This window comes from Camellia sinensis, chromosome 2, assembly GCF_055761805.1.
Source record: "Camellia sinensis isolate YWXY chromosome 2, ASM5576180v1, whole genome shotgun sequence".
NCBI classification, from domain to species: domain Eukaryota; kingdom Viridiplantae; phylum Streptophyta; class Magnoliopsida; order Ericales; family Theaceae; genus Camellia; species Camellia sinensis.
Window position 1 is genome coordinate 184,240,074 of NC_138962.1, and position 19,243 is coordinate 184,259,316.

The 19,243-nt window shown below is 37.9% G+C and overlaps 1 protein-coding gene across 8 annotated transcripts in view; it reads right to left on the reverse strand.

The window, feature by feature from the left end:
* PDE318 (P-loop containing nucleoside triphosphate hydrolases superfamily protein) overlaps window positions 1-18,709 on the reverse strand; it is a 35,651-nt gene extending 16,942 nt beyond the window's left edge. The window contains exons 1-11 of one of the 8 annotated variants that reach the window (XM_082916358.1): window positions 18,432-18,709; window positions 17,497-17,633; window positions 15,713-15,833; window positions 15,547-15,611; window positions 14,697-14,810; window positions 14,102-14,176; window positions 12,927-12,965; window positions 12,737-12,808; window positions 9,746-9,859; window positions 1,602-1,673; window positions 1,380-1,416 (exon numbers count right to left, since the gene is read on the reverse strand). In XM_082916358.1, the coding sequence (XP_082772484.1) occupies window positions 1,380-1,416; window positions 1,602-1,673; window positions 9,746-9,859; window positions 12,737-12,808; window positions 12,927-12,965; window positions 14,102-14,176; window positions 14,697-14,810; window positions 15,547-15,611; window positions 15,713-15,833; window positions 17,497-17,619 (832 nt within the window). In that variant the 5' untranslated portion in view covers window positions 17,620-17,633; window positions 18,432-18,709. Of the gene's footprint in view, window positions 1-1,379; window positions 1,417-1,601; window positions 1,674-9,745; window positions 9,860-12,736; window positions 12,809-12,926; window positions 12,966-14,101; window positions 14,177-14,696; window positions 14,811-15,546; window positions 15,612-15,712; window positions 15,834-17,496; window positions 17,634-18,420 lie in introns of all 8 variants that reach the window. The other 7 variants (XM_028269596.2, XM_028269595.2, XM_082916359.1 and 4 more) reach the window with 7 other exon arrangements.
* Between the last annotated feature and the right edge of the window lie 534 nt (window positions 18,710-19,243).

A 19,243-nucleotide genomic window follows, 5' to 3' on the forward strand; every position in this document is an offset into this window, starting at 1 on the left:
AACAATTGTTGATGATTGTTGATAATGTGGGTAAACCATGTGCCCTCTAAGAATCATGGTAGGCATTGAGATGGCGTCAGACCACCAGAAGTGGAGAGGGAGAAAGTTGAGCTACCCTTAAAGTGGAGAGAAAGAGAGAGAGAGAGAGAGAGAGAGAGAGAATGAGTAGGTGTGAGTAGGCATGATACACTCTTTGAGGTGGCTCAGTGAATAGGTGTGTTACATCTTACGAGGTGTCAGATGCCTTGGTCAACATCTGGTCTTGTCTTCTTGTGGAAGCCTCTCTCTCTTCTTGCCTAAAGTTGGCCGAAGTGGAGCCATCCCGACTCCCGAGGGAGTAGGCCAAGCAACTTTGAGGATCCCTAAGCTCTGACCGTCAATCCACAAGTCCTTTAGTGATCCTACGCAAGATCACGAGTCACTCGGGTGTCCTATGACTGAGGCACCAACCCCAGGGTTCCTTGGCCCTGTTCTCAACCAAGGCATGCATGATAGATTCAGGTTTTCGTTCCAATCTGTTACGTTATGAATTTTTCCAAAAGCCTAAGCTATTAGGAAATGAGCCCAACAATGTATATTAAACTACTTAACACCCTCCCTCACGTGCAACTCGTCTTGCACTTAGAGAGACAAACAAAGAACCAAACAGAAAGAGAAGCAGACAACCAAACCAAGAAGAAGAAATCAAACGGGGACCGAATACCAAATGTCAATAGAGAGACTTGAACTCAAGACCTCTGTCAATCAGAGCTCTGTTATGATATTATGTTAAGTTACCAATTTTTCCAAAAACCTAAGTTATTAGGAAATAGACCCAACAATGTATATCAAGCTATTCAAAACAATCATGACTCGATAGTTACACAGCGTGAGCGGATCTAGCCAACTAGATCTAGTGAAGCAAAAGTGAGCTATCCGAGCAAATCTAGCCAAGTGGAACTGGTAGAGCAGAGTTGTGCAACAAAGCAAATCTGGCCAAGAAAATCTAGTTTAGCTCATGCCTTATGATGGCTTGCCACATAAGAAACCCAAATCCATGCACCTACAATGTTGCAATATAATATATATTTTTTCATTTTTATTTCTTGTGAAGACAACTTGCTTTAGCAAGTTCCATTATGTCAACATGAAGCTAGTTCTTTCAAGTCACCAAATAAAATTTCTCAGTAGAAATTTAAACTGCAAAACAAATGCTACATATAAATTCATCCTATGTACTTTAAAATGCAAAGAGACATTTTATGCCACATGCTTATTTACAAATACTAGAGAAAAAAATACTATTAAGTATCTTACAATCAAGTGTGAAGTAGAACGTAGAGACATGCTACATACGTCTATACAAATACAAGAAAAACGTAGTATCACACGTGTCTTACCATCATGTCTCCTTAGTAGACCAGGTGTGTCTGTCACCTGCAGTCAATCATCCAAGTGTAAACCAAATCAATTTTTAATTTTTTGTATTTACTGAGTTCAAACCAATCTTTCCCCTCCCAAACACACATTAATGTGTACTAATTGGATGTTGTTTTACTAAGCGCAAACCAAATCATAAAAGAATGATACCAGAAAAATTTACCTCATAGAACATGACTGACCTGAAAATTCTGATAGCCGAAAGCAATATGTCCCATTAGAATTCCACGAGTCGTAAATGGGTAGTTGCAGATCTAAGGCAGGGAAAAACCCATATAAAAATAAAAAAAATACTAACAATAATTTATGACAGCAAAACTACAGTCATTTGTATGTAGTTCAACACGCATGCAAAATCAAATAAAACATCTAAGGACTTCAATCCTTAACCCTATAATTAAGAGCCCTGACAAATTTATAATAAATGCTCTTACAGGGATATTTCTAAGAAAAATGCTTCCTACCCCCAGCTGGGGGTGACACCCAGTGAGGTGTCAGCTGGGGGTTGGTCCGGGAAAAACAGTTTTTCTTTTTTCTTTTTTTTTTTTGATTTCCGACCAGTGGGGGCGCACCACGTCACTGGGGGCGCGACCCCCATTGGGTGTATGAAGCAAGGTTGTATTTCTAAATGGCTGCAAGTAGTTGGAACCAAGAAAAAACAAATGTGTATTGTTAGAATACTTTATTTTATTCTTTTGTTGTCTTGTTAATATTTACTTAAGTTAAGGGTACGATGGTCATATTGCTATGTTAGAATTTGTATATATATTTGACTGATGTAAAGTTGAGGCACAATGATTATTCAATATATATAAAATTTATCTTTCCTCTTCTTCTTCTTCCTCCTAAATCCCAACCCTAAATTCCTTTATTTTACATTCTAACTTGGTATCAGAGCAATCTATTCTTCATCAGAAAGGTTTCTACAGACTCAAGAGATCGATCTGAGGTGACCGAGACGTGCTGATGTCATCAGCCGTACGATGACGTCAGCGTGACGTAAGCACTCTATGGACGGGTCCTTCATCCCTAGACTCGAAATTGCCTCCTGAGATTTATGGTGATTTTTGTGAAATTTTTTTATTTTTGAAAGTATTTCATGTTTTTTGGGGCTATTTTTCAAATCTGCTATTGGGATTGCTTTTTGTTGTTTTTTCTTGCTGGAATCTCTACCCTAGGAGCCGAAAATACCAACCCTAGGGGTCCTTGATCTTAATTTGTGGTTTTACTACTGTTGGGTTGATGTTTTGTTTGATTATTGCCTATTTCTGGTCCAGCAGCACTATTTTCTTCATTTCTACCTATTGAAAGTTACTATATAAGGGCTGAGATCCTTCTAGCAAGGGATATTTGTTCTGTATTTATTGATTTCTGCTGTTGAGTTGGCGTGTTGGTCTAATTTGGGTCCAAATTTGGTTGGCAGACTAGTGTTCTCCTCACTCTTGCCTATTTTTGCTGTGGATTTTTGTTTTTCTGAGGTAGTTCTGTGTCTATATTGGTGATTGTTGGTGCTGGTTGTGGGTATTGGCTATTTGCAAGTATTTTGCCCCTTTCATGCTCGTGTTGAGAATTTTGTGTGATTGATCATTATGGTTGAGATTGAGGCTAAGGCTATACCTATGGGTAAGGATGATGACACGCCTAAATCTATCACTACTAAGAAATTGAATGGTGCCAATTATTTGGCTTGGGCCCACGCCGTCAAAATTTTCTTACGTGGTAAGAAGAAGTCCTGCTTCATTAGCGAATTCCCTCATACTAATGATAAAGCTTATGATGATTGGTATAGTGAGGATTCCTGTGTTATGGGTTGAATTTGGCATAGTCTGGAACCACATGTTGCTATTACCGTGAAATTTTGTGATACCTCTAAGGACATTTGGGACTCCCTTGCCAAGTCTTTTTCAAATCAAAGTAATGTCTCTCGGATCTATGAGTTATATGAACAGATTTTTGCTATGCGTCAATCTGGCCGGTCTCTCCCTGATTATTATAGTAGTCTCAAGACTTTGTGGGATCAATTACTGCAGCATCGACCTTTCACTACTGATGTGAACAAGCAGAAGCAACATTGGAAGGAGTTTATGATGGCTTCTTCACTTTCTGGCTTAAATCCTGAGTTGAAAGGGTTCAAGGATCAGATTCTTACTAGTGAGACTCTACCTTCTGCTGCCAATGCCTATTCTAGGTTGTTACGCTCTTCATTGGGACAAGCACAATCCACTTTATCATCTTCTGCATTGGTTTCTAGTAGAAGTAATCATGGGTCTACTTGCGGGGGTTTTCATGGTTCATCTGGTTCCCGGGGCTCTTATTCTTGTTCACGGGGCTCTCGTAGTGGTGGCTCGCGTGGTGGTTTCTGTGGTGGAGGTAGTAGTGGACCTAGTTCTCGTACACGTGGTGATCACAAGTGTACTCATTGTGATTCCCAGGGTCATACTGAATCTTGGTGTAGGCAAAATATGGCAAACCTAATCATGTCCATCAGGTTATGGATGTCCCATCCTCACAGTCTTCCTTGTTGTCCACTGGCTCGGATGCTTTTCCGATTAATTCTTATGAGACACTCACTACTCAGATTATTGAGCTTACTGCTCTTGTCCAGTCTCTCCAGCCTAGTCTACCTTCATCCTCTACTGCTACCATGGCTAGTTCAGGTAAATATTGCATGTGTGGCTAAGTCCCCTTAGCCTTGACTCCTAGACTCTGGTGCTAGTTCCCATGTCTCTGGTAATTCCTTTCTTTTTGATACTCTTAGACCTGTTGATCATACCATTATACTTGCTGATGGATCTTCTCGACCTGTCTGTGGTCAAGGTCCTCTTCATCCCACTCTATCCCTTTCTTTACCTTCTGGTCTTTATGTTCCTAAATTTCCATTTAATTTGCTTTCTGTTAGCCAATTGACTCAAGCTCTCCATTGTTCGATAACCTTTTCTCTTACTTCATGTGTTTTGCAGGACCTCCAGACCAAAAGGATGATTGGTTCGGGGCATGAGAAGGATGGCTTATACTTTTTGGACACTGAGACCTCTCATCATCCTCCATCTGCTATATTGAGTGCTAGTGTATCTCCTCTTCAGTGGCATTTTCGCTTGGGTCATCCCTCCTTGGCCCAGCCCAAGTTAGCTGTTCTGGATTTGAGTCATGTTTCTCAGATTGAGTATTAAGCCTGTCAATTTGGGAAACATCACTGTAGTTCTTTTCCTAGTCGTAGTATTAGTAGTGTGTCTTGAGTCGTTTGCTTTTGTCCATACAAATATTTGGGGTCCTTCTAGAACTCTCACTGTTAATGGTTTCTTTTATTTGTTATTTTTGTAGATGATTATTCTCAGATGACTTGGTTGTTTTTAATGAAACAAAGATCTGATTTGCCTTCCATCATCTTTAAGTTTTATAATGAAATCTTTACTCAATTTGGCAAACGTATTAAGATATTTCGGTCTGATAATGCCTTAGAATATGTACAATCTATTGTAACTACCTTTTGTGATACTCATGGTATTATCCATCAAACTAGTTGTTCTCATACATCCCCTCAAAATGGTGTTGCAGAGCGGAAACACCGCCATTTGTTAGATGTTGCTCGCACACTGATGTTTAATATGCATGTTCCCAAACAGTTTTGGAGCGATGCAATTCTCACCTCTTGTTTGCTTATCAACTGCATGCCCTCTAGTGTTGTACACACATCTCCCTATTCTCTGTTATATCCCACAACATCTCCTTTTCCCTTGCCTCCTCGCATTTTTGGTTATGTGGCCTTTGTCCATGTTCTTGACATTGGTTTGGATAAGTTATCTCCTTGAGCACGCAAGTGTGTGTTCTTAGGTTATTCTCGCACTCAGAAAGGGTATCGGTATCATCATCTTGAGTCACGTCGCTACTTTGTCAATGCTGATGCTACCTTTTTTGAGTCTACTCCGTTTTTTTCTTCCTTTTGGCAACAGTTATCTATTGATCTTCTCTCTTCTCGTGCGGGGGAGCCAGCCTCTCTCACTCTTGCTCTTCTCTCTTATGCTCCTTCCACATCCACTCCTACATCCTCTCCATCTCCTCTAGCTTCTACCCCTCCTTTGCAGGTTTATCAACGGTCTCAAGCTCGTCACATTGTGTCTTATGGCCCGACCAGTTCATCTCCTTCATCTGAGGCCCCTATTCCACCTGCTGATATGTCATCTGATGCCCTTTCTATTGCACTCTGCAAAGGTAAACGAACTTGCACTTAACATCCTATTGCTCATTTTGTTTCTTATGATCGACTTTCTCTTGGTCTTCACTCTTTTGCTTGTAACTTGTCTAGTATTTCCATCCCCCGCACCTATCAGCAGGCTATGTCCATTTCTAGTTGGAAGCATGCCATGGATGAGGAAATGCATGCTCTTCATCAGAATCAGACGTGGGAACTTACTTCTCTGCCGTCTAGCAAATCTATTGTGAGTTGTCGTTGGATTTATACTGTTAAGTATCTTCCTGATGGACCTGTTGAGCGACTTAAGGCTTGCCTGGTAGCTAAAGGCTACACCTAGACCTATGGTGCCAATTACTTGGAGACCTTCTTTCGTGTGGCTCGTCTTAACTCTGTTCGGATTCTTTTCTCTGTTGCAGTTAATCAGTCTTGGCCTTCACATGAACTTGATATCAAGAATGTCTCTCATGTGGCTCATCTTAACTCTGTTCGGATTCTTCTCTCTGTTGCAGTTAATCAATCTTGGCCTTTATATCAACTTGATATCAAGAATGTCTTTCTTCATGGTGATCTCCAAGAGGAGGTCTATATGGATCAGTCCCTTGGCTATATTGTTCCCGGCCAAGAGCATCATGTTTGTCGATTACAGAAGGCCTTATATGGTCTTAAGCAGTCCCCTCGTACCTGGTTTGATCACTTCAGTGTTGTTGTGTTTGCCAATGGTTTTCACCGTTCCACCTTTGATCACTCTGTTTTTGTTCGCCACTCATCTACTGAGAGCATTGTTCTCATATAAAAACACCGCTACTTATTTTCATGAGATAACATTAAAGAACCAACCATAAACTCTGTCACCTAACACCATTTATAATTTCTTCGAACAAAATTAATGAGGCTGTTAAAATCCACCCACTACACCACTACCACCTCACCTACTCCACTAAACCTAACCCACTACACCACTACCACCTCACCTACTCCACTAAACCTAACCCACTACACCACTACCACCTCCACTTCACCTACTCTTTACCTACTACACACTCACCCTCTTCTATATATAGGAATCATGAATCATTGTAATTTAGATCAATACAACAATCAATAATACAATCATTTCTCTTTATACATTAAATCTCTACATGGTATCAGAGCAAGGTTAAGAAGCTAGTAATTCTGCTTCACCGGCGGGCGGCAGTCTCGCCTTGGCCGCCCGCCGGACCTCCACACATTCCTTCACTCCGCTGCCACAAATTCCACATCTCTCTCTCAATTTCTTTTACACTCTCCTGGCATCAAACCAAGGAGACCCACGGCTCTCTCTCCCTCTCTCTAGATTTAGTATATACAGAGAGCTATGGAGTCTAAGCCAAGCTTACTGAGGAACATTCTGGTTCGACTCTTTGTCTTCGGTGTTCTCATCATCGCCGTCCGATTCGCCTACGTCGTCACCATCAGAGGCGAATCCTGCGATCTCGGAAGCTTCTGCTTCTTTTCCTCGCCGGAAAATCTCAACCTCGTGATCGGCGTCCAAAATCGCAGGTCATCGGCGATCATTTCAAACGACGCCGCCCTGATTGCATCGTCAGCGACATGTTCCATCCCTGGACTGCCGACCTTGGTGGTCGCCTCGGCATTCCCAGGTTCTTGTTCTATGTTACAGAGACATTTGCTTTGCCGGGTCTCCCCGATGATAACATCATATTTTCCAAGAGAAAAATCCCATACTGGTTTAAGGAGAAAGGAACTAGTTATGGACAAATAATTGACGAGGTCATGTTACTTTCCAACCCATGTGCACTTTTGTTTTTATTCTACTTTTTGACATACCAACTCATGTGCACCTTTTTTTTTTTTTCTCTCTTTTATTCTACTTTTTGACCCATCATTCCACCACCTTCCTCTTTTTTTCTAAATCATATTTTTATCACCGCCCACTCCATGATACCTATTTTTTATTATTATTATTATTATTCTTATTAAAACAAAAAAAAAAAAAAAAAAAAAAAAAAAAACACCAAACACCATTGCAAACCATTTACAAATTTGCACAACCAATCATATTTTATTTATCTCAGGGAACAACCCCGATCACACTTTTACACACACACACACAAAAAAAAAAAAAAACCAAACAAAACAACCACATCCACCGGCGGGATTTTTTTTTTTTTCTTCTCTACTCTACCGCTGGTCTCTTTTTCTTGCCTCCGTCCTGGGCGGCTCTTGACGGTGCTCCCTCTGTACTTCCTAGACCACCAAGCAAGTTGCCTACTCCCTGCTCCTCCACTGCAGCATATGGCGGCCCTCCAAATCGGAACATCACGGTGGCCTTCCGCTTCAGCTCCTTGTTTTCTGCCCTTAGCACGCTTATCTCTGCTCGCGCATCCTTATACATGCGTTGGAGCAGAGCCAGCTGGGAGTTTAATTGCTGCACCTCATTTGTCCTACTCTGCAGCCGGTGCGACAAGTTTGTGACCGCCATCATGGACTCCACACATGCCTTCAAAGTATACTGATTAGCCTCCACATCCGTTTGCACTGCCATTTTTTGCTCCACCGACTGCATCGGAAAGTTCAACGGAGCAAACCCAGTGGTGTTTGGTTGAGGTTCACGGGACACCGCACCAGTTCTCTCTCCTGTGGCCTCGTTGAGATCGGGAAAGAGAGTGAGCAGCCCACGGGAAGACGAGGCCATTTTCTGGGCAACAGAGTGTTACAGAATATCTCTCACAACAGAGTGTTACAGACTATCTTTCTCAGCAAAACGAAGAATTTTTCAGAGGTTTCTCTCAGTTTTTCTGTCTCAGTTTCTGCCTCCTCCGCTTCGGTTTATAAAGACTATGACACAGAGGCAGCCACGCGCATCGCGCGCCACTCGACGCTCGCCGACAACCTGGCACGCCTTTTCATGGCACGCCTTTTGATGACTCGGGCACGCCTTTTGATGGCACGCCTTTTGAGGGTGCGGGCACACCTTTTGAGGGTGCAGCTTTCTACAACGGTCCGACATGACCCTATAAACTATCCCGACATTAATTCCGGTTAGCTCCTTTATGGGTCCGACAAGACTCTGTAAACTGTCCCGACATAGATTCCGGTTAGTTTCTACAAGGGTCCGACAAGACTCTGTAAACTGTCCCGACATTTATTCCGGTTAGCTCCTTTATGGGTCCTACAAGACTCTGTAAACTGTCCCGACATTGATTCCGGTTAGTTTCTACAAGGGTCCGACAAGACTCTGTAAACTGTCCCGACATTGATTCCGGTTAGTTTCTACAAGGGTCCAGCAAGACTCCGTAAACTGTCACAACAACTGTCACAACAGTGTCTGTTACAACGGTCCGACATGACCCCGTAAACTGTCTTCTACATCGGTCCGACATGACCCCATAAACTGTCTTCTACATCGGTCTGACACGACCACACAGTGTCTGCTACAACGGTCCGACATGACCCCATAAACTGTCTTCTACATCGGTCTGACACCGCCATCCAGTGTCCTCTACACCGTTATGACACCACCATACAGTGTCCTCTACAACGTTATGACACCCCCATACAGTATCCTCTACAACGTTATGACACCACCATCCAGTGTCTTCACCAATGGTCTGCACGACCATACAGTGTCTCCTATCCTTTTTTATTTTTATGTATTTTCTTGTTTTGTTACTCTCTCCAAACTCAAGTTGGTTAGTTCCTATCCCCCTTGAGTTTGCGGGGGGCAGAGGCTTTGCAAGGACTTGGAAGAATTTGTTAGGATTAGAAGTCACTAAGACTTTGGCATGGAAGGACTAGGCATGGATAGAAATTTCAACTTTTATTTGTATGAAGTGACCGCCCAAGCTTGCCAGCCCAGGCTCCAGATATCGTACTGAGCAGTATTACAACTCTTGAGAATTCTATGGCTAAAACCATAGAAAACATGAGAAGTGCTCAACTAGATTTGGTGAGTCCCCAACTAGAAGTAGCACAGACTTGGGATTTAATGCTCAAGGTAAGAAGAGGGCATATTATGAGTTTACGGAAAAGACACCTCTCTGAGAAGCACATTATCTTCTATGAACATTTAACAAAAAAAAAGAAAAATCAATAAATATATAAATACCAGAACAATTGTCTATGTGTGCATACCTCAGGCTTCCCTGTTGAAAGTATGCGGACCAAAGATGACTTCCCCACATTAGGAGCTCCAACAAGACAAAGGGTTGGTGTTTCCAAATCTACCACTGGCATTGCCCTTAAAGTCTGTATCCGTGTTAAAGCTCAAATATATACTTTCAGAAAAATATATTATCATAATAGGACTCTTTAAAATTAGACAACCAATATGTTTATTTTAAAGATCGTAGGGTATCAATGCAATGCAAACAAGTTGAGAATGCATACGGAAGTGACGATATATACAACCAACAGCAAAATTTAGTGAGCACAAAACACAATACTGAATTTCCATATGGTAGACTAATAAAAACATAAGATAGGGTCCCTAGGGAGACAAGATGGATGGTGTAAGTAAAGAAGAGAATATCAACTAGACACTTTAATGTGATTAAAGACAGACATATTTTCATATGTTCAAAAATGGCTTCTTAATTCTAATTTTACAGCTATACATCAATCAAATCTCACATTAATCCATAAATTTCATGATAGTTTCCTTATAGTCTTTATATACTTTGTTACATGAATCCCTAAAAAACCTCAATACTTTCATAGTGACTCACCTACATATACTGACTGATTCATAGAGTATGTATATTACGTTGACTCGGGTATGGGTGTCGAGTGCATGTTTGTGTCTAAGCGTCAAATTCTTATAAAAGATTTTCTTATTTCTTAATGTTATTCTTTTACTTTTTAGAGTAATAAAAAATGGAGTTAACAAAGAAAGAGTATTTATGCATAATCTAGGAGTTACATAGTAAATTCAATTACTACACATGCTTAGTGACTATATGGTCGTCAACTAGACATACTTATCCACAGAAAGAACGAAAGAAAAATGGTCAACTAGTAATCTTTGACATATATCTCAGATCCTTATCCAAGTGTAGAAAGTTCAAAACTTGTACTTCACACATTTAGAATTTCAGGAACCATACTAGACATTTTTTAATTCTTCAAAACATTAATGATTTCATGAATACTACCTCGTGACAATTCTTCATATTTTTGCTATGCCACCTTTACAACAAGACATAACATTTAAAAAATAAATTCAAAGTTCAAACCATTCAAAAGAATACATCATTCATTCATTTGAACATCTTATACATTTCAAAAAAGTTGTTATTCTCATGTTTTCTTGGATTGTGAGTTCTTTGACAATCTTTTACAAGGTTTTTGGGAGAGACAAATCTTATAAATTCGCCAAGATGTGGAATTTTGGAGCGGACTTTTAAAACATAATTTTGGAGCAAACTTTTGGTCTAAGAAGCATGGATACTACTAAGAAGGTAATGTGTTGTGTTTGACACTGACATGACACAACACTCATCGGACACTTTCCAAAACATATGAAATATCGTACAAGTATAAATAAAATAACCGAATCCAATGACAAAACAAAAATAATGTAGATTTATATCTATTTTCCTCCTTTAGACTTTAAAAATTATTATCTTTGACTTAAATATTCATATATTTGATAGATAATAATTATTAATCCTTATATGACATGTAATAAACCCAACCAAACCAAACCAAGCCTTAAGTCCCATTAAATGGGGTCGGCTTATATGACATGTAATAAATATATAAAATTATATATTTTACGCGTGTTCCCCATGTGTCGTGTCCTACATTTTTTAAAAATTTCCATGTCGGCATGTCCATGCTTCTTAGCTTTTTGTCAATGATAACACCAAATCATCTATGTTACACGGACTCAGGTACATAGAGGTCATACCCATTCACCCTTAAATTTAAAGGTATGCGGACTTAGCAAAATGATGTTATAGGTGACACCATTTTATCTCACATAATAAATTAAAAATATAAAAAATGCCATATTTTTATATTAAACTTCATACTTCTAACATTGGTGTGGTTTATAATAGATGAAATAGTATTTTCTATGTGGAAAGTGGTTTTTTCATGTTGATGTAATATGTTAGTTTTTTTATTATTTTTGTTGTTTGTGGATAAAAATTTACAAATAGAAAAATAAAAGAATTTTTTTCCCATATTCCCACCATGTCTATATCCTTGTTTTTTTTTTTTTTTTTTGGGGGGGGGGGGGGGGTGGGTTAAATAGTCATATCCAATGTCCATACCTGTGTCCTTACCCATGTCTATGCTTCATCTACTAGATTTCAAATAGAAGTATGCTAATATTTGAAGTCTAGAGAAAACATGATCCCAAGCCAAAAGTGTGGTTGTTAACCACGTTTTTAAAAACATGTTTAGCAACCCCATTACACCCAGTTTAAGTCTTAAAAAAACGCACTTTTGATTAGTAGCCTAAGTTACGAAAAATAAATTGTTCAAATGTATATAATAATATAAAGCTATTTCTAAAAAATATTTTAACCTGTGCATTTGACTACTAGTGGATGCATAGAAAACACAAAACTGAACCTAAACTGCTAAAGAAACATAGATTCAGATTCTGTTGGTTCAAGAATGACTTTACACTAGCATGTTGTTTGCACTTTAACTGGGAGCCTAAATTTAAAGCCCAGTATGCACCTTTTTTAAAGTTGATTAACCCAATGTGACCAAAATTCAACCTGCTACGCAAGTTAAAAATATTGTGTTCAAGTGATTTTCTCAAGGGGAATTGCACCAAGCAAGGAGATTCATTAATTAGAAAAATGTATCTGTTAGGCCATACAAGGGTTCACAATAAAAAATATATGCATGCTGGTACAATTCACACAGTATAGTAGATACAAAAAAACAATAATGACACATTATAAACATACTTTCTTTGGATTGGAAGAGATAGCAAAATGAACAAAAAAAGGATCTATACCAAGATGACCTTTCTTTTAGTTTGCTTTGCTTTAAAGACGTGTTTCCAAATGGCAAACAAAATGAAAAAATGAGATTTCTACCGAGGTAATGACATTTAACTTAGCTGGTTCCCATTAAAGACTTGTATCTCAAATGGAAAATTACCTTGGCAACGTTCAATAGATCGTCAACAGCTTTTCCATCATGGCTAAAAATCTGTTCAAGCTTCTCCATTCCCTGCAGATAAAATAATGAGCAAATAAAATGACCGACATGAAAGACATCAGATGCTGTATTGAACGGACAATCAACTGAGGCATCGATGAATGTAATCTGCATGCAGAAAATAATTGACCTCATTTAATCGTTCCTCTGCTTCTCGCTTTGTTGTCGACTGCCAAATTTTACACGAGATAGACAGAGACAGAGAGCATAAAAAGTGCTAACTAGTCAGCCTTCTAGCATGGAAGGGAAAAAATGATAAGAAAAGCAAAACGATCCAAAAAAAAAAAAAAACTACACATCAGCCTCTACTAAGACATTAAAAGAAAAAACATTATTATCAACAAAAGATTCCGAAGTGCAGAAATGCCCTTTTTTATCTGCAAAAATGCCCAATTTCCTAGACTGTACCCGTTTGGTAATCACTTTGTTTTCAGTTTTCAGTTTATATTTACAAAAATTTTAAAAACTGTCATAAAAATTTGTTTGATAATTTTTTAGGTTTATAAATTGTTGTCTCAGTTTATAAATTTGAGGACAAAACATAAACTCAAAAAATGAGTTTACATTGGTTTTTAAACAGAAATTTTAAAAAAAAAAATCAATTAATTTTTTTATTCAATTATAATGTGTACGATCTCATTGTCATAAATAATAAAAAATAAAAATAAATATTTTAGACCTGAACAAACATATTTTTTAGTTTATGTTTTTAAAAAATTTCAAATATTTTGTTCAAACCAAACGTGTTTGTAGTTTATGTTTTTCTAAAAATAAACAAAAACCAGTTTATAAAATTTTTGTAAATATAAACCAAAAACGTAAACGTTACCAAACGCTACCTAAACTTTTATTCACAAATATTTTAAGGCCAATGGAAAACCAACATTTATCGATCAATTGTCTAGAAAGTAAGATGACCTGTTATAATTAGAAAATCAATTTTCTTTTTTTAATTGAAATAGCAAAATATAATGGAAAATGAAGTGAATACTGTTTATATCCTTACAAGTTTGCACGAATTGACCAGGTGATACTATGATAAAAAATTATCTGGATGCACGAGGCAATCACGAAGAGCAAATATGTAGGGAGGCTCATAGGAGACTTCAAAGGTGCACAGGAAGGTAAAGAATAAAAATTTAAGCAAAATCAGAACTTGTAAGTTTTCAAGAAGCTTGAATCAATCTAGATTTCATCTGATTGCTAGTGATTCATATTAGGCAATTAAGATTTAGGACTACCATAGTTTAAGATTTTAGAAGATCCAAAATCCATCCTTAGCATTCACCCAAAAAAAAATCCAACCTTAGCACAGAGTGATGCATGTTCCTTTCCAACCGATATCACCTTCTTCCTCAAAGCATCAACCTTTCCCAAAACCTGTCAAACCATAAGGAGATCCCCAGTTGACATAAAAACATGTCATATATGCAGGTTAAGAATCTTTGCACATGATCAAACATACATAGAAAATCTGGTTAAATTGAAGGCTTCAAGTATCCAAACATCACGTGCAACAGTAAAGTCACAATAGTCATACAAAATTATACAAAACAAACTTCCACTTTCTGAAAGCAAGTCCAACATCCTAGCACACACTCGGACACATAAAAGAAGACTGTGTGATGCTAGTAATGATGATGATGATGATGATGAAGAGAGCACGTAGTACTACTATTTATACCACTGTTTGCCAGGCTACTCTTTTAGTAAACTGGAAGGTATCTATACTCTCATATACCATAATACAATAATCAGAAATAATTTGTACTAGTTTTAGTGCTGCAACATTATTAACCCTCCAAAAAGGTTAAAAGAAATCTGGGTACCTTGAAGGACGAACAACATTGCCAAAGGTCACAAGGAAAGTACATAAATGGAAGCAAACTACACTTTTTACCTCTTCATAACTTCCATCTCCAAGAGTCAACTCGATAAGAGAGCGTTCATAAGGGTGCAAATATTTCTTGTTTGGAAAGTTGTCCTTGTACATCCTTAAAGGAACAGCCAGTTCCTGAAGAAGGAAACAGAAAGTTGTGTCATAAACTGTGAGCACTCACACAGGAAAGCTAAGAAGCATGACATGGACATGAGAACGCACACAACATGATACAAACACACCGATACAGCAATTTTTAAAAAATCAAAACACGAACGTGGCAGGGACAGTTTGACAAATAAATATACATTTTTATATATATGAATGAAAATAATGAAGATTTATTCAATCTTTGTGTAACAAAAGAAGTTATACTTTATTTTATCAAAAATAGTAAAAAAATATATTTATTTTAACACTTTATATGTCGGAAAAGAAATGGGAAAATATTAGTATCTTTAAGAAGCTTGATTCCCACATAAATCTGAAGTATTAGGTTTCTTCGATTATTTAAAAAAAATGGCTAAAGGAAGGATTAATAGGAATAAATCCATACTGTTACGATTTAAATCATCGGCCCCCTAAGTTATTTTCTTCACTCTTGTGCCACAAACCACATGTTGCATTTGTATCCAGGCAATAGAGATGTGTTCCCTATGTGTCTGAAGTGCCTCCCTTATGTGTCCGGTTTTAGGAATATTTTCAAAATAATAATATGACACATGTAGATATGTGTTGGACACATTACAAGGCATGTCCAATGGGTGACGGTGTCCAACATGAAAAGAACACATTCATAGAAGTGTATGTGCATCTTAGTGAAAAAGTACAAAACTAAAGATATAATGGAAAATATTAGTAAACAATTTACCTTCATCAGCGCATCAAGTTGCTTTGCACCTTTATTTCTCTCGCGTTTTGCTATATTGGCAATGCCTAAGGGAGCACAAACTAATCAAGATTTGCCATTGGTTTCATAACCAAGTTCGAATCCATTCGACACCAAAGAAAATTCAATTTTGCAGGTAGCCTATTACCTTTTGTAGCTGAGACCCTCTTTGCCTTCCTCAGGGATGAATAAAGAATATCAACTGATGGCATCACCATGGGTAGCTTTTGAAATGCCCCAACATTTTCTTGTGTTTCCAATGCTTTATCCTGGAATTGGAACAAATGAACCACATATATTCATTTCCTCATGCCTTTCAATTTGGGCAGACACATAATTAGAATGTGGGAGAAAACAACGAACAGAAAAATGCAAATATAAAGCCAAGCCAAAACAAAAGAATACTATCTTTGAGAATCTTCCATGTAATAGCCTCTTTAACCATATCCATATTGTGCAATATATGGTTAAGATTAGGAAACAATTATACACATGATAACAATAACCAAACCAAACCAAGCCTTAAGTTTCATCAAATGGGGTCGGCTACATAAATCCTTCTTCTCCACTAGACTCTATCAACGGCCATTTGCTTAGTCAAATTAAGGAGATTCATATCTCTATTTATCACACTCGCCAACGTCAATCTAGGTCTGCCCCTGCCCGTTCCCCTAACGCGTCCATCTACTGTCACTATATTGCAAAGAGAAACTTGCCAACCAAAGGTACACATGAGGCAAAATATGACTTTCCAATAACGCCCTATAATCAAAAAAAGACCTAGGGCTATAAAATAAACTAATTTACTTGAGCTCAACTATGTTTGGTTGGCAGCTACCATAGATTTCAAGCATGTTATTTCTGAAATCCAGCCAGCTGTCCCCTTGAAAACCATACCTAATTCTTTGTGCATAAACCTTAAATCCTTCCTTCAAGCCTATTTAACACTAAAAGCCCTTTCTCTTTCCATGAACCCACCATGAATCCAACCATAGACTGCTTAACATTAAGTTTTCCTAAATTGTCCCACACCAAATAACTTGGATATCCATGCAAAGAAAAAGAGGCTTTACACTCTCTAGGGCTGAGCTATATCATACAACAATCTCAAATTCTAAAACTTAACTCTAGTGGTTGTCATGCTTTCCTTTCCTCCTCCTTAGACTAAGACTTTTATTATATATAAAAAGTTTCACAAAATAAGACCACATATGATAGTGATCCAATATGTAATATGGCCCCTACTCAACACACGACTCATATTACAACCAATGATAGAACTACCATTGACACCTAAAAGGCTAAAACTTGATAATATATTGATAATCTGTTCAGAAGCATAATCCGACTGAAATTCAACCCAAAAACTTGATTAGGGGAGGTCAAAATCACATTATGTATGAATTTTCTTTTCTCCCTTTTGTTCTTCGTATCATGCTCTGCACAACTTCTTCCATATCAAAAAGCTCTCCAACAAATCCCTCTCACATCACCCAATTTGCAAGAATCTGACCCCAACATATTCCGCCTTCTCACAAAAGATTCTCCATTAAAACATACAAAGAGTGTTATAAAGTTTCCACAAACTCCTTATTTCCCACCCGCAACACCTTCATGCAAAGTAACAAGAAAAGTTGCAAATTAAGAATTCCAATAGGCCCTATCTAGACCATGTCTAATAAGTTTTTATTGATTTTATTTTATACTAATTGCAGGTTAATATGTTTATGGCTGCTTTATTTATGTTTTCTTATACCTTCGGCGTCAACGGGATTGCTAATTTCAATATTTTATGGAAATGGAATACAGGGGTGGTTCATGGGTCATCTTTTTGTCTGATAAAATTATTGGTTTCTATGAGTAATTCAAGAGACATTGTAAATCAACAATTGTGGAATTCTTCTAGTTCAATTTGTTATAAACTTTTCATACCTTTATTTTGTTTTCTTTAGTTTGGGAAGTCAATACATAACTTCCATTCACAACTTCATATGTGGCTGTCTGTATATTCTTACAGAAGCATAGTGCTGGATACATTTCTGTTCCATGGCCCATATAGAGACCTGCAACTGAAGGCAGAGTGTCAATAAAAAGGTGGGCTGTAGATATCACACTTCAAACAGATATTGAAAAACAAAATATACTTGAAATTAACAATGTTAGAAAATAAAGAAGAAAAATAAATAAATAAAAACGAGGAAAGAAAGTAAATAAACAGTATATGCATTACTGTAGGCCAAAGACTTGACTGAGAGCTAATGGAATACTTAGCTTAGCTTGCTGATCAAAAAAGACTACTTAGCTTAGCTAAGGCCAGTTTTTAAAAATTTGCACCAATCCACCATCAGGATTAGGATTCGAACGTTTCAGTTTCATTTGTCAGCAACTAAGGCTATGTTTGGAACAATCATATTGCCCATGACAAGCATAACTATAGTTCAAACTAAAAAAAAAACAAAATATGATAGACACTAGATAGAACAAAAACAAGAAACAGAAAAATAAAATAGACCAAAGATATGACCAATCATAAAACTAGAGGCAAGTTTTCAATATTTTGCAACAATCCAGCTTCAGGAATAGAAAGAGTAAATAAATAAAACCCACAGAGCAATTAGAAGGGTAATTGTTAATGGGGCATATAAATTTGAAAAAAAAAAAAAGCTGATAAGCATTTATGCATATATGAAAATGCATAGGCATATATGCATAAAATATAATTAGAAAGAAAACCCACAAAGAACTACAACAGAACACTAGTGATGATAATAAGTTTAGTCATAATGTGTATTTTGAGGATACAAAAGACAAAATGAACCTATATATATAGATATGGACACACACAGACAAGAGAACCTTTGGAAAACCTGGAGCGAGTGAATAGAAGTTTGGTTAAAGGAATCTGCCATAATTGTAACAGACTGGAGGTCCCGCTCATCCCCAATCTCTCTCTCTCTCTCAACCTCAAGAACGAGTGAACCGCTGCAGGGCTTTGGTTTTTCCTTTTTCTTTTCTCGTTCATATTTCCCCTAATCCGTGTCACTTCTCTCTCCTTCTAAAAAAAAATTGACACAAAAAACAGAAACAAAAAAAATTAATAAATAATTAATTACAAAAAAAATTATAACATATATAAAGAAAAATGCTATGGGTGTGTTTGTAACATTTACATTTTCAGTTATATTTACAAAAATTTTATAAATTAATTTTTGTTTATTTTTAGAAAAATATAAACTACAAACGTGTTTGGTAATTGATAAAATGTTTAAAAAAATTTAAAAATATAAAAAAAAAAGTGAGAAATGACAATGGTAGCAAGTGGCGGCGGAAGACGGTGGTGGAAAGTGGTAACGGTGGGTGGTGGGTAGCTGGTGGCGGGTGAGTGGGTGGTGGTGGGTGGATGGGTGACGGTGGCGGGTGGTAGCGAGTGGGTGGTGGTGGTGGTGGTGGCGGGTGGTAGGTGGTGGTGGTGGCAAGTGGGCAGCAGATAGCGGATGGCGGGTGGTGATGGGTGGTAGCAGGTAGGTGACGGGTGGTGGTGGTGCTTGGCGGGTGACGGTGGCGGGTGGTCGGTGGTAGCGAGTGAGTGGTGGTGGTGGTAGGTGGGTGGTGGCGGGTGGGTAATGGGTAACGGTGGCGGGTGGTGGGTGGTAGCGAGTGAGTGGTGGTGGTGGTGGTG